Raw genomic sequence first — 16,369 nt, forward strand, 5'->3', positions numbered from 1 at the left:
AAATACTTAACTATGTATATAAAAAGATGGGAAATGAACTAAAATATTAACAGGGGTATCTTCTGAGTGGTAAGATTATGAATGATTATAAAAGTCTTTTTCAAATTTCCTATAGTGAACACAATGTAATCAAAATTTTTATTAAAGAAGGATGGGAACAAAATACTATTGAACAACATTCAATAATGGATGAACTTTTTAATAATCTAATCTTTTGAGTTTTTTTGAGAATTAAGATAAAAGCCATTGATGTTTGGGGAAATAATTTATGTATTTTAAGTACAGGAATGCATTAAGCACTTGAATTTGTTCTACTATTCTTCAGATCCTGTAATATCTTCTGACTCTAGTGCCAAGCATTAATATATGTCAGCATTTAGTAAACTTGTTAGCCCCTCACCCTTAGGATTTCTTAACTATGTTATCTTCTCATTCTTAATATGCAAGCAAAACATCCATTAGAAATAAATGATGGCATATTTAGCATTGCTTAAAATTTTTCATTAAAAATGTTATCAGAAAGATATTGGCTTTTCATACTTTTCTAATAAAATGGCTTGTGTGTTTGCTTTTTAAAACTGAGCCAGTAACTACCCTACTTCTTTTTTCTCACAGCCCTGCCAAACCCAAACACGTGGAACTAAACCTGAAAACCCCTAAGAACCCTGACAGTTTAGCAAATGAACATAACTCATTTAGCCAGCCAGTTCATAAGGGAAACACTGCTACCAAAATCTCCTTATTTGAAAACAAACGAGTGAACAGTAGTCCAAGACACACTGACATTCGAGGCACAAGGAACATTCCCTCTAATAAGACATTTGTTGGGAGAGCAAAGCTGAATTTAGCCAAAAAAGCCAAGGAAATGGAGCAACCAGAAAAGAGAATAATGCCAAATAGTCACCATAATGGTGTGGTGGTGAAGGAACCCTCTACAGAAACCAAAGTCACTCTCCCTAAAGAAGAGATTCTCTCAGCAGCCAGAGAAATGGGAGGGGAGCCCACCGAAGGTCAAGCTCTTGGTCCCCAGCCTAACCAAGATGACAAAGCAGATGTGCAAACAGATGCTGGCTGTTCTTCAGAACCAGTGGTTGCTGCTGTGATTCCTGTCAAGGACCGTAAGCTCTTAGGAGAGGACAACTCTGAGGCTGCTGAAAGCAAAAGACCTGGACTCGAAAATATGATTGATACAGCACAAGACACCCCTACCATTCTTGATGCCAAAGATTCACTTCCAAAGCCCCAGGGTACGTTGCCTGACTCACAGCCCCAGGATGAGTCATTCAAGAAGCCTTCTCTTCCTCTGCCTGTGGATGTTCCCAAAGACGAATGTGCTCAAGCTCCCATAAGCAATTTTGCCTGCACTGATCTAAAAGTGTCAGAAAACCATAATGGGTGTATTTTGCCTGTGTCTCACAGTGAGAAAATTCCCCTGTCCAAACTTGGAGGAGGAGAAGGAAACCCTCCTTCTTCCCCAAAGCCCAGCCCAGAAGCTGTGGTAAATGAATGTCCATCCAAGGTCCTTGTCCAGGTCAGGTCCTTCGTTCTTCCTGTGGAGAGCCCTCAGGATGTGAGCTCCCAGATCATTTCAGAAAACTCTGAAGTTAAAGAAGTGCAGTTGCCAAGTTGTCACAATAATGAACTTGAAGTGGTTTCCGTTGCAAGTTGTGCTCCCCAGCAAGAGGAAGTCCTGGGCACATCACCCAAACGCACTCATGGCAAAGAGGAACATGTGGCAAAATCTGTCCCACACGTCACACCATCAGAGTGCGAGAAAGCTCTGCCCATCCAGGCTGAAAGTCAGGGCAGCCAAAAACACCCGGTGGCTGAGTGTAGCCCCGTCAACTCTCCCACCAGCAGAAATCATTCAGAAACTCCTCAGAGGCCAGATCTAAACATGGTGAATGGCAAGGACACCCCTACCAGTCTTTTGAATGTTTCTGCTGGTAGTGATGATAGTGTATTTGATTCTTCCTCTGATATGGAAAAATTCACAGAAATTATAAAAAATATGGACAGCACAATTTGTGTGCCCCAGAAGAAAAAGAAGACCAGGATGCCAAACTCCCCTGCCCCTCACTTCGCTATGCCTCCTATTCATGAGGACAATTTAGAAAAGGTGTTTGACCCTAACGTGTTCACCTTCGGTTTGGGGAAAAAGAAGGAAAGCCAGACAGAAATGTCACCTGCTTTACATTTGATGCAGAACCTCGACCCCAAATCCAAACTGAAGCCCAAACGTGCATCCACCGAGCAGAGTGTCCTCTTCAAGTCCTTGCACACTAACACTACTAATGGAAAAAGTGAACCTCAGCCCACTTTAGAAAAATATGACAAAGAGAACAGGGACATTACCAATGGTGGAGTTAAGAGATCAAGGTTAGAAAAGAGTGCGCTTTTCTCAAGCATGTTATCTTCTTTGCCACAAGACAAAGTCTTCTCTCCCTCTGTGACATCAGTCAACAGTATGACCACTTCTTTCAGCACTTCTCAGAACAGTTCTCTGTCTCGGTCTTCAGTGGTACAGCCCCTGAAGGAGGGTGCCCCGCCCTGTGGCTTAGACAAAGAACAGCCAAGTCTTCCACCTCACCACTCCTTAAAGGTCTTCAATTTCAACTCGGCAAATGCATCTCATTCAGATCTGAAAAGTCCAAGCCACATGGAAAAACACCTGCAAAAAGAGGAAAACAAAGAAGACCTGAATTCACGAAGCAATCTACACTTGCCAGAATCGAAATTTTCAGAATTTTCCAAACTGAAAAACAATGATGGTATGGAAAAGGCTAATCATACTGAAAGTGTTCTTAAATCCAACTTGCCAAACCATGGAAACAGTGATACCGACTTCATGGGTCTTTTCAAATCAAGCCGGTACGACCCAGGCATTTCTTTTTCTGGAATGCCATTGTCAGATACCACGGTAAGTACCAACATGGTGTCATTTATTTGGAGTATTGATAAAGCTAGAGGAGAGAGGGATGATGAGCAGTTTATGTTGTTCTTTAGAAATGGTTGTGCTCGGGTGCAGTAGTTTTGATTCAATCCTTTGTTCGAAATCCTTGTATGTAGAAGGAATTTGTAAGGGCCCAAGAAAAAAAGGTACTAAGACTCTTTTCTCAAGACATTGCGTGATCTAGGCGGGCAAGTGAACTACATATTTTATGGCACGTATGAATTTGCAACTTGTATTATGACAAGTTACAAAAAAAGCTTTGAGAATTCAGAGGCAGATAAAACATTTTTTCTTACCTCTTCGGTGTAAAAACACTCCATACTATTCTTAGAATTCTGAAGATTTGTGAAGCAGCTTCCTCTATTGGGAAAGCCCTACCCAGCCAACAAAAGCTTTTCTTTCTTCCTTCTTTTACATTGTGAAATTTTACTTTTATTCTTCCTATTAAGTATTTATCCCCTATAGTTGAGAAAGCATTTTTTGTTTACTAGGAATAAGTTTTCATCAAGGAAAAAAAGATGTTTTCCTGCAAAGTTTTAGGGCAGAAAATTTTTGGTTTACGTTAGATCTTTCCTTAAATATTATAGAGAGGACAGCAACATATGATTTTGAGGGACAATTATGATTTCTCCATCTTCTTCACCTGACTGTATGAAGTTTTTTTTTTCCTTTTGCCTGTGTGTGTGCATGCGATTAAACCCAAGACCTGTGCATGCTAAACATATATTCTGAGCAATATCCCAGCCAGAAGTTATTTTATTTTTTTATTTATTTTTTAGTTGTTGATACATGTTTATTTCATTTATTTATATGTGGTGCTGAGAATCAAACCCAGTGCCTCATACATGCCAGGCAAGAGCGCTACTACTGAACCCTAGCCCCGTCCCCAGAAGTTGTTTTCTTTCCTCGGTTTTTTCAGGTGAATTTGTGCCATTTTGCCACCAAGCTTGATACTCAAGTTGAGGGAGGACAATGAAAGAGGAAGGCAGAATATCAGGTTTAGAGCTCAGCTTTCTTCACCTAGAAACCAGAATGGAACTGAATAAACAGGAATGGAACTGAATCTCTGTGGCCCACCTGTGAGCCAGCTACCTGGCAAGCGTGGACCATGATCCACCACAGACTGCCCAGGCAGAAGACACCTCGCTCTCTCCTCATCTGGCCAAGGCACTGCAGTATGATTCAGTGTGTTGTGTTGGCTTTCGCAACAATCCCATCAGAGATTGTGATTTGGAAGCGCTTGTGAAATGTAGAGATGGGTTTCCAGAGGTGGTACAGATCCCCTCTTTCATGTGATTTTGTAAACCTGTGGGTTTCAGACTTTTTGGTCTTAAGATGCATTTACATTTTAAAATTATATAAAATATGGTTTCTTCCTATCAGAATTTAGTATATTAGAAATTAACATTGAGAGAAAAATTGAAACACCAGAAAACACAAGTGCACGTTCCCTTAACCTTCAAAGCAATCTGTTGTCACATGTCACAGAACCTTGTACTCTTCTGCACACTTCTGAGAAAAGAGAGATGGAAAGGGGTAATTGCCTCATGTTATTTTGAAAATAGCTTTGACTTCATGGACAGCCTGAAAGGATCTTGGGAACCTACTAGGGACATCTGGATCATACTTTGAAAACTGAATTTGCCTATAACAGTCAGAAATCATAAGATTCCTAGCCAGGCACGGTAGCGCATTCCTGTGTCTAAATAAAATTAAAAAAAAAAATAAGGCTGGGGATGTGACTCAGTGGCCCAGTTTCCCTGAGTTCAATACCTGGTACAAAAAACAAAACAAAACAAAACAAAAAACTGGAGAAATCATAAGATTCTTCACTATTTCTCTCAAGAACAAAATTTCTGCTAGTTCACTTCCCATTCATTATGACTTTGTTCTTTTACAATTATTCTTAAATCACTTCTGTTGTTTGACAATCTGACATGTCTGACAACACAATATATAAAATTTCCCTATGAAAATCTAATCAGATGGAGTAAAAAGGAAAAACTAAATGCTTTGGGTTTTTTTCATAGGACTTTTTATAATTTTTGTAAAAAAAATGTTTTTTTGTAGGTCCTATCCTTTATTGACTATAGAATTATTTTGCTTTAAATTGTAGGTATTTCCTTTAGTTTGTCCACTTCTAATGTATGCATGTAAAAACATAAGTATATGCTATTTTGATTTGTAATAATGCTCCAGTGGGGTTTTCTGTGATCTTGTGGATAGATCCCACTTTGGTATGATGTAAGAGCAGTCAGATCAAAGGTTAGTCTAGAAGAGGCATTCTGGTCAGCATTGAAAGTAGTTCATGTTTTGTAATATTTTTACATGTATAATTACTATTTTTATTATCTTTTGTGTTTCTGGTTTTACTTGTCTTGTCAGATGGTCTTGAAAATAATTAGTTTCAAAGTCATATAAAAGGTATTCTGTTCATCAGAAAGGGGGGATTAAATATACCATGTGCAGTGTACGCTATGAAATACACCATACTCATTTTTATTTAAACTAGTAGATGTTACTATGAAAACACAATATTTACAGATTCTGGTAGAAAGTGTCTGAACACATAAAACTGACTCAACTCTTTCTAGATAAGTGATTAGTACATTCCAATCTCTTTTTATATATCTGAGATTACACGGAGATGATCTGAATCTCAGTTGATTCTTATTCTGTGAATTGACATAAAACATAGGTGTGACTTTTGGGCCCTGAGTTTCTAGCATTGGTGGAAATATTCTAGACATTTAAATGAAGAAAACCTGAAATGGCAAAAACAGTTGGGGCTGGGGGAAGCTCTTTTTTTGTTTGTTTGTTTTTGTATTAGTGATTGAATCCAGGGGCGTTTAACCACTGAGCCACATCCCCAACCCTATTTTATGTTTCATTTAGAGAGGAGGTCTCACTGAGTTGCTTAGGACCTCACTCAGTTGCTGAGGCTGGCTTTGAACTTGTGATCCTCCTGCCTCAGCCTCCTGAGTTGCTGGAATTACAGGCATGTGCCACCAAGCTGGCTAGGGGAAGCTCTTAATAATATAAACTCAAAAGAGTTTTAATACAAGTTTGGCATAAAGATGAACATGTTTCAAAACTGTTAAACTATGAGGTAAATTTGATCGTACTTAAAGAATTATAGGTGGGAAAAAGAGGACTGCTATGCAAAGTTGTAATTATTTGTTGTGTTTTTATTCATCTCATTACAGACACTGAGAGGAAGTAGTCAAAATAAACTCAATCCCCGACCTGGAAAGGTAAGATTATTTTCTATTTCTAGTCTAGATTTTTTATCTTGATCTGATAGGCAAAGTGCTACCACTTCCACTTTCTTGTAGGTGGTGATATTCAGTGAGCCCTATGTCTCGGAGAAGTGCATTGAAGTTTTCAGGGATATTCAGGATTGCAGTTCTTGGAGCCTCTCTCCAGTAGTACTCGTGAAAGTCGTTAGAGGATGGTAAGAGTGGCCCTTGGGCTTCCTGATGTACAGCTTGTGTGTTTTACCTTCTTAAGCACCTTTTTGGTTTTTAGTAGTTATTTATTATTATGTCTTTATCAACGTACAATGCAGAAAATAGTATGTATAGTAAGATAAAGAATTTGTATTTAAGAAATATGGTTAAACATGTTTCTGATTATAAGAGTGATTCATGTTTATTAAAGAAAATTTAGAAAAGTGCAGTAGAACACATATCCCACACAACATTGCTTTGGGTTAATTGTACATCAGAGCCCATAATATACTTCTAGCTGATGAGTTTTAAATGAGGTTGTGAAGAATTGCAAGATCAGTTGGCTGTGGTGGTACACATCTGTAATCTCAGGAAACTTGGAGGCTGAGACAAGAGGTTCACAAGTTTGAGACCAGTCTGGGCAACTTATCCAAACCCTATCTCAAAATCAAATAAAAAGGTCTGGGAGCATGGCTCAGTGGCAGAGTGTCCCTGAATTCAATCTCCAGGCCCTCCCTCCAACCCAAAATGTACACACTAGTCATATTGTTGGGCCACATGTGTCTTTTAAGAAATACATGACAGTTCAGTACATTTAACTAAAGTTTAATTTATAATTTTTGACAAAAATAATTTTTGATTAAATAAAGAGACTGGTGAGAATATAAACATTTTGACAGTTTCTAAAATTGTTTTACCATTTTAATTGCCTCTTGCAAATGCACAGGAAGTTGAATAGAAAGCAACTGAAAAAAAATCACTGATCTGGCATACTTATCTCTGGTACCTATTTATAAACTTGTTTGAAATAAAGAGGGTAGAGCTCTAATTTATGGTTTAAAAATTAGTAAGCTTTTCTTTTGGCCTCTGTTTGATTAAATGTATAACACCTTTCCTGTTAGGATTTTAGATACTTTAACATGTTTCTCTATGTATTTAATAAATACATTAGAATGAATACATTAGAAAAATAAATTTTCTTTCATTCTTAAATTTGAAGACTGAAAATTGTAGTAAAACAAATTTTGCATAAGTTTTGTTTTTAATCAAACAGTGCTTTTTTTCTTTCTTTTGCAGATTTCGTTGGCCTCTTTCTTTTTTGGGGGGGTGTGGGTGTTACAGGGACACTCAACCACTGAGCCACATCCCCAGCCCGATTTTGTGTTTTATTTAGAGACAGGGTCTCACTGAGTTGCTTAGTGCCGTGCTTTGCTGAGGCTGGCTTTGAACTCCCAATCCTCCTGCCTTAGCCTTCCAAACTGCTGGGATGATAGGCGTGTGCCGCTGTGCCCAGCTTGCTGGTTCATTTCTTTTCTTGAAAGTATAAACACTTAAGAGCAGCAGTGTCATATATCCACATGTAGTTTTTCGTAGCATTTAACTGTTATTGGGAAGAATAGTTATAAGATGCTTTTCCCATTAGTATGCATGTGCATGTATTAATATTCATTGATTTGACCCCAATATATGTTAAAATTCCTTTAAGAGACATGATTTTTACACATCTAAGGAAAAAACCCAACCACAGTTAACATACACTTGTCTGACATATCATTTGCAAATTTCCACTAACTGGTGATTCCATAGAATATTGATAGCTCTGTAATGTTTATAGTGATAACCCACAATTTCTCTAAGATCCTGATACTGTTCTTGAATCATCAAAGGCTTCATTATACCAAGTAAAGTTTGTTTTAGGGAAAGTATGTGCCATTATAGTTGCTAGAGAATTGGTCACTGATATAATAATAATAATTATTATAATGATAATAACAATGATAATAATAATAAATAAATATAAATGTATATATATATATATATATATATATATATATATATATATACCAGAATAGTTTAGAATTAAAGCCTCTCTCACCAAGACTAGCTAATGGTTTTGCTGTGTTTTATTCTTAGTTGGATTTTGTATGAGAAACCAAATTTTGAAGGACATTCCATCCCCTTAGAAGAAGGTGAACTGGAACTTTCTGGTCTCTGGGGTATAGAAGATATTTTGGAAAGAAATGAGGAGGCAGAGTCTGATAAACCTGTAGTGATTGGTTCAATCCGACATGTGGTCCAGGTAGGTTATGGTAAATCTGAATTTCATTCATTCAGCAAATATTTATTGAATAAATGTTTCTTGATTCTTACTTTGAGGAAGTATTCATTTTATTAAATAAGTGATTGGGGAAAATTTGGTACTTTATAAATGTTCTATAATTTAAGTATTATACATTTCAAATGAGTTAGAAAGACTTTTCAGTTGGTTATATTTTTTTTTCATAATAAACAAAGACAAATTTGTCTTAAGACTAATCTTCCACCCCTGAACCCTAGTTCCAATCTCCCAAATGGACTTTTTGTAGTAACCTAGTTGTAATAAGTTCTATGTGAACATATTTTTTTCTCTTTACTTAGTCTTTTTGGCTACTGCATGATTTCTGATTACCTTGAGTAGTTTACAGATACTGTATTTTGGAAACATAATCTAAACATAATTCAGTTGATAGTTCAACTCTGGGGTTTTATGTGGATTTAAAAACTGTTATTTGAGATATTTGAAGTCACTTTATGGATTGCATAAAATTTCTGATTTCTCATTTGTTGATGAGCAAGGTATAATCAACATCATTCTTTTTGGTTCATGGAATTTTAAAAAATGTGATTCATGGATCTTCCAAGAGGAAAATTAAAATTCCAAGTTTGTATGATAGATATGGGTGTCATGAAGTGCAATAAAAGGCTTCAAAATTGGAACAATCAACAATTTTTGGCAGAGGAAAGCTTTTCATGTTGCTATGTGATTTGAGGTTTAGCTTAGTGTTATATCTCATTGAAATGATATCTTTCAGTGGATCTTAAAGTTGTTTCTGGGTTTTCTTTTTTTTTTTCTTTTTTACTGCTTTAAATAATGATGTGTGAACCTTTTTTGTTTAATAGTTTCTAATTTTCTGATTTAGTCTCTTGGGTTAAATCATTCTGAATTATACCATGTTGGAAGGCAGGAACACATTTTTTAAAAGAGATTGTGTGCATGGTTTCTTGAAACATGAAACACATATCATATATTCAAGTGAGTTACCATTTTAGTTCATTAATTCCTCATTTTGATAATGTTTAAAAGAGCCTCACCTGAACTGACCCCAAAAAAAATTGAAGTGGAGAACATAGGGCTGGGATGTAGTTCAGGCAGCCAAAGCATGCATGAGCTTTCTTTCTTCTGTATTATAGTTCACACAGCTCAGCAGCATAGAAGAGATTTGATAAATATTTGATTAGCACACTCTGCCAGGAGAGGCCCTTTGAAGAGTATCTGATGGACCCTGGATATGCAGGGCATGGAACAATGACCTAAGTGTGGAGATTCAAAAATCACCATGAATGTGGGTTTTGGCTTTACATTTTGGACCAAACCAACATATAGTGGTCTAGTCACAGTCATGAAGAGTTACCCCAGTGGTTTTGTGGTCACAAAACAATAGTTGAGGAAGAGAAGGGCAACCATTCTATAGACCAAGATCTCTGGACTTGCAGAATTGCCTCTAAGCAAAGTAGCCAGAACTCCTGTGACTAAGGAAAGCCAAGAGAGGATGTGAGAATGATGTTCCAGAATGCTAAAAAAAATGCATTTCTGAATTTTTTGAATGTAATGCTAAGATATATGACTAAAGTAGCGTGTCTACCCTGAAAGAGGCATATTATGAAGTCGTGGGTACAAATAGGATAGGGATAAAATGGCAGGCACCCCATGAAACGTAAGTGTACATTTAAACTTGTTTTAATTGGTTGCAAAAAAAAAAAAAAGAGAGAGTGAAAGAGAGAGAGAGAATAACAAGCATATTGTAGAGTTAAATACATGGTGTAATTGTTGTGTATATATATATATATATATATATATATATTTTTTTTTTTTTTTTTCAGGATTACAGAATTAGTCAAATTGACTTATTTACTGAACCAGAGGGGTTAGGACTCCTGAATTCCTACTTTGATGACACTGAAGAAATGCAGGGATTTGGTGTCATGCAGAAGACATGTTCCATTAAAGTGCATTGGGGCACGTAAGTGTTATATTTCAAATATAGTTTTAATGAATCTTTTTTATGCATGTATTACCAGAGATAATACTAGCGATATTTGGTTTCTGATTTGTTTTCTTGCTAAGTAATTATTGACTGAATGGTATTTTTAATACAATACACGAAGTCCTGATTGTTTTGCACCTGTGTTACTATGATTCACGTCTCTTATAAACAATAACAATTTATTAGAGGAAGTGTGAAGGAAAATGGATTTTTAACGTAGGCCTTTTTCCTTCATGTCAGAGGAATCTGATGCATTCAAAGCTGAGTAGCAGATATACCTTCGTTGTAATTCAAAGGAGGTGACCTGAAGCATGTACCCCCAATAGTTCAGGCGGGATGGAAGCCAAAATGTGGGCACTTCCTTTCATATTTTCACACAATGCTATCAAAAGCCTCTAGGATGTTGTCATAAATCACAGGAAACTGCAAGAATATTTTGAAGGAAATGGGAATATCTCAGATAGGGGAGAAATTAGGATAAAAAGTGCAGACTGCAGCGGTAAAGAATGTGGTCTCTAAAGTAGAGGATAGTGGGAAGGGAGAATAGAAAGAAGTTCAGTAGATTAGACAAAGGGGAATGAAGGGAAGGGAGGAGGGATGGGAATAGGAAAGACAGTGAAACGAATTGGAAATAACTTTCCTATATTCTTATATGAACCAGTGAATCTCCACATCATATACAACCACAAGAATGGGATCCTAACTAGAATAAGTTATACTGCATGTATAAATAATATGCCAAAATTCACTCTACTGGCATGTATATCTAAAAAGAACATTTAAAAAAAGAAAAAAAGAGAAAAAAAATTCAAGTGGAGAACATAGGGCTGGGGGTGTAGCTCAGGCAGCAGAGCATGCATGAGACTCTAGGTTCAATCCCTAGTACCACAAAAATGAGCTAAAGAATTCACATAAAGTGGAGTGCAGAGCCCAAAGCATGTGAAAGGCATCCACTGAATGTAGGGAGAAAAAGCCACCAAAACTGCTTTATATTATATTTAACATCTCCTTTTAAGATTTTATTTTTGTTGTGTGCATGTGCTAATATGTAACAAAAGATCCCACCATTATTTACAACTATAATACACCAATAAAAAAAATGTGGAGAAAGAAAAAAAGGATTTTATTTTTGTTTATGTATTCTAATATGCATAATATATTATTTCAGTGTTGATGCATATTATTTAGAAGTATTTACATATTCAGCAAATGTGCATAAGTATTTATTAATATGATATGTAGTCTCTCCTGTAAAGTGATGTAGAATATCTGTACAGTGAATGGTAAGCCAGTCCTTCATCATGGTGTTTGCATCCTGTTGAGTACTAAAAGTCTTCTTTTACTGTTGTTCTTATCTTGGAATAATGATTTGATTTTGCAGAAAGTACGAACTGGGTAAACTAGAGATTATAGAGTCTGAATTTTGTTTCTCAGAAATCAGAAACTAAAAAACTTCTAGGTAACTTAATAGGGAGTATGACTTCCAATCGGATGTCCCTTCTGTCATGGAGCTATCCATTCAGTAGGACCAGACAAACACAAATAAGTGTGTAATGTGTCAGATGGTGAGGGCTACAGGAAACATTACAGAGAAGGGCAGGTGCAATGCCATTTTAGATAAGGTAGTGAAGAAAGATCTCTGGTGACATTTAAGCAGGGACTTGAAGGAAGTGAGAAAGTCTGCATGGGGTCAGCTGAAGGAGAAGAAGGGACAGGGGATGCCCTAAGCAGAAAGCACAGTCTTTTTGTGGGGGGAGCCCTTCAGGGCAAGCTAAGAGGCCTAGGTGCTGAGCTAGGAGGAGGGTGAGGAAAAAGGCCTCCTGTCCTGGCAAGCCGTTGGGCCTTAGGGAAGGAATTGACATTTACTCAAAGTGGCGCCAGTGATGCTTGGAGAATTTTGATGGACTTTGTATTTTAGAATGATTACTCTGATTGCTGAGTACAAATAGACTGTAAAGGCGGAGTAGAAAGAAACTCATAAACAAGAAATTGTAATCATACAGACAAGAGGTGATGGTGGCTTAGATAATGTGATTTGCAGGAAATGGGCAGATTTTGGTGCATTTTAAAGGTAAAACTGACAGCATTTGCTGTGTGCACACACATACGCACACACATGCACTACACACCATATACACACAGCCACATACCATGTAGACATATACACATGCATCCCCCACACACTTATTTTTGGCATGTTTCAAATAAAAACAGAGAACTTTAGAACTTCATAGGGTATATAGCATCTGGTCTAATGCCATCATTTAAGCAAGGAAGATAGGCTTTGGTCTCCTTCTCTAGGATAGGGTTAGTTGTTAGCAGAACATGTTCTAGAAAACAGATATTATGAAGTGAAGGAGACGTTTTTCCCTGGGTAGTCTTTGATTATTTTTACTATGAAATACTTGATATAAACAGAAAACATTTATATGTATATATATATATATATATGTGTGTGTGTGTGTGTGTGTGTGTGTGTGTGTGTATAGATGGAGCCCAATAATGGGCCTACCAGCCAACTCATAACTTAGACCATTATCAGCACTGTGGCAGAAAATTGTCACCCACCCTGGTCCTAGTCCCTGATTCTTACACCTAACCTCTCTCCTAAGATTACCCTTGTTGACGAGTATGTCAATTTGTTCTTTTTCATTACTGTGCAGTAATCATTCATTGTGGAGTATACCATATTGAAGCTCAGTTTTTCTGTTTTGGTAATACTAAGGATGGAACCCAAGGCCTTAGTGGCAAGCACTTTACCACTAAGCTACACCCCTAGCCCTCAGAGCCCAATGGTTTTTTTTGTTTGTTTTTTTACAAAGGCTTTCAAACATACATAAAAGTAGAAAGAATAGTTCAATAAACACCCACATATCACCCCCAGATTCAATGATGGGTAATATTTTGCCATATTTTTTTTATTATTATTATTAGTTGTTCAAAACATTACATAGCTTTTGATATATCATATTTCATACATTTGATTCAAGTGGGTTATGAACTCCCATTTTTACCCCATATACAGATTGCAGAATCACATCAGTTACACATCCACGTTTTTACATAGTGCCATACTAGTGACTGTTGTATTCTGCTGCCTTTCCTATCCTCTACTATCCCCCCTCCCCTCCCCTCCCCTCCTATCTTCTCTCTCTACCCCATCTACTATAATTCATTTCTCTCCCTTGTTTTTTTTCCCTTTCCCCTCACTTCCTCTTATATGTAATTTTGTATAACCATGAGGGTCTCCTTCCATTTCCATGCAATTTCCCTTCTCTCTCCCTTTTCCTCCCATATCTCGTCCCTGTTTAATGTTAATCTTCTTCTCATTATTTTGCCATATTCATGTTATCTTTTTCTGAGCCCTTGACAGTGAGTTGCAGCTATCATGTCCCTGCACTGTATTGGCTTCAGCCTGAATGTCTTTGTAATCACATTCTCCTGCCTAGCTATCTGTGTCATACCTAAGAAAATTAGCACCGTGTCTGTGACAATATGTAGTCTGTGCCCATAAACACATTTTCCCAATTGCCTCAGGAATATCTTTTAGGAGTTGTTTTATTTTTGTAAAGTCAGGATTCATGCCTGGGGTTGTAGCTCAGTGGTAGAGCACTTGCCTAGCATGGGTGAGGCACTATGTTTGATCCTCAGCACCATATAAAAGTAAGTAAATAAAAATAAGGGCTAAATTCTTTTTTAAAAATCAGGATTCTGTCAAAGTTCATGTTAATATGTTTGACTGTCCTGTCTCTATAAGTCTCTTTTAATCTCTGTTTCCCTTGCCACTGACTTTTTAAAGAACTTAGGCTGGCTGTATTAGAGAACATGCGTTTTTTCCTTTGAGATTCATAGCCCATCTTCTTTTGAATAATCTGAAGCTTGGCACGTTCATATTTAATCTTTCAAGTATCCAGTTGGTTTCTATAAATGGCCATCACTTGTGTTCAACCATGTCTTAAGGATCCAGCTATAAATGCTGTAAGTTCAACTTTGCCTGCTAGGTGGTATTTTCAAGTTACTTGTTTAAGAACAAGTGGGTAAGACAGGACTGAATTTTTTCTTAGGTGACTCAAAGGGTATTTCTAAAAGAGTAATTCCATAGATATTTTTCATATGCATATGCATTACTATTGTTATTACTTCATCAATATCCATATGTATTTGTCATTAATATATTTGCATACATTTATGTTTGTTAAAAAAGAAGCTCATGCTTTATAGTTGCACAGTTTAAGCAGAACTATAAAGTGGTATTTCTTTCTCTATAAGGTATTTCTTTCTGTATATTGGCAAAAGCTCATTACCTAAGTGCACAGGAAAAGAGAAAGAGTACCTTTAGAAACTGAAATAACATTGCCTGAAGATAATTTCCCCCTTTCCTGATAACCTCATGAATTCTGTATCATGTTGGCACAGAATGAGTCATACTGTGTTGTAAACGTCTGTTTGAGTTATCCAGCAGGCTCCCTTGCCAAAGAAGTGCCCTTAGAATGTGGCCTTTTCAAATATAACAGTTTGTATCTTTTTTTTTTCTTTAGCAATTTCCCCTCTACCCCAAATTGCCTTCCTTCTATAAATGTTATATGACTTACCCACATGCTTCCAGGAAGATGAAATTTTAGTTTCAAACGAATAAATTCCTTTAGAACTTAAAAATACTATAAGGAAAGACCTAGTAAAAAAGATGCTTGGGTAAATATCATTTCAGAATTTCAGAATGATTCATGAGCCATATATCCTGTTTATGAAGAATTAAGCCCATTCACTTGTGAAGGAGTTGAACTCTGAAGGCTTTGTCTTATTAGCATAATAACAGAATTTATTGCCCAACTCATATTAGTTAAGGTACAGAATCCACGTGTAGCTTTGAACTCCAAAAATACTTAATGCATCCTTAACTGTCATGCTTTAAACATAAGAAAGTTGAAAGTATCCCCTTCTTAGCCTCTGTTTGCATGTGGTTTGGTGGCATTACAGTGGTATTCAAAAGACAGGCCTCTTTTTTCCTTCAGTTAATTTATTCTCAAGTATAACATTTGTACAAAAAGATACACACAAGTGAATAAGCTAAGTGAATTTTCAGAAAGTGAATACATAAGTATAACTATCACCAGATCAAGAAGTAGAACATTCTAGCATGTCAGAAGCTCCCCCATTCATGCCCCCTCCCAGCCCTGCTCACCTCCACATCTGCTCTTTTCCTGACTTCTAACACTGTAGATTAGCTTTGATCCCCACTAGTAAACCACCCCTGGCCTCCCAACATTCCTTGGTGCGTGTTGACAGGTCTTGGGTCGGATTCTAGTTGTAAATCCCTGTGTAATTAGTGAGTCTAAAAGAAGTTACTGATTTACCCAGGGGAATCTTTAACAGAAACCATTACTAAAAATCATGCCTTAGGCCCAACTGCAAAGAAGAAAAAAGCTAAGAGTCCCAATTTGCTGGTAGAAGATTTCATTTAGGATCATATCCTGCTCTTGATGGTGTCTTGGGGGGGGGGGGGCACGTATAACTTGGTGGAGAACCACAGCCAGGCATTTTAACCACACTAACAGATTGGAGAGTTTATGTGATCTCCAAGAAGTCTTGGCTCACGAAGGGATACCTTACCACCTTCCATCTGAAAGTCACTTCTCCAGCAGCCTCACCTTCCCAGAACCTTGCCTGGAATGAGCAAATTTACCAGACCTTGAAATCTTTAGAGGCCGTTCTAACAGGCGTGATTTTATGGTTTCCTGCTTTTAGCACAGGAGAGGAGGGTGGGGCCGCTGGCTCCCTGACTGAAGCAGAAGTGACAGCTGACCAGCTTGGTAGAAGGGTGTGGTATTGCACAGTCATTAAAATCAGAACCAAAACCTCAAAAAGCTTTGCAGCCTGGGAAC

General features: G+C 37.2%; 1 protein-coding gene across 3 annotated transcripts in view; it reads left to right on the forward strand.

The window, feature by feature from the left end:
• Nucleotides 1–16,369, forward strand: part of Crybg1 (crystallin beta-gamma domain containing 1) — a 186,566-nt gene that overhangs the window by 140,491 nt on the left and 29,706 nt on the right. For all 3 annotated transcript variants that reach the window (XM_048783055.1, XM_015499761.2, XM_048783118.1), the window contains 5 exons: nucleotides 616–2,920; nucleotides 6,160–6,207; nucleotides 6,289–6,407; nucleotides 8,317–8,482; nucleotides 10,324–10,463. In XM_048783055.1, coding sequence (XP_048639012.1) covers nucleotides 616–2,920; nucleotides 6,160–6,207; nucleotides 6,289–6,407; nucleotides 8,317–8,482; nucleotides 10,324–10,463 — 2,778 coding nt within the window. The remainder of the gene's footprint in view (nucleotides 1–615; nucleotides 2,921–6,159; nucleotides 6,208–6,288; nucleotides 6,408–8,316; nucleotides 8,483–10,323; nucleotides 10,464–16,369) is intronic.

Source organism: Marmota marmota, unplaced genomic scaffold, assembly GCF_001458135.2.
Source record: "Marmota marmota marmota unplaced genomic scaffold, marMar, whole genome shotgun sequence".
NCBI lineage: Eukaryota > Metazoa > Chordata > Mammalia > Rodentia > Sciuridae > Marmota > Marmota marmota.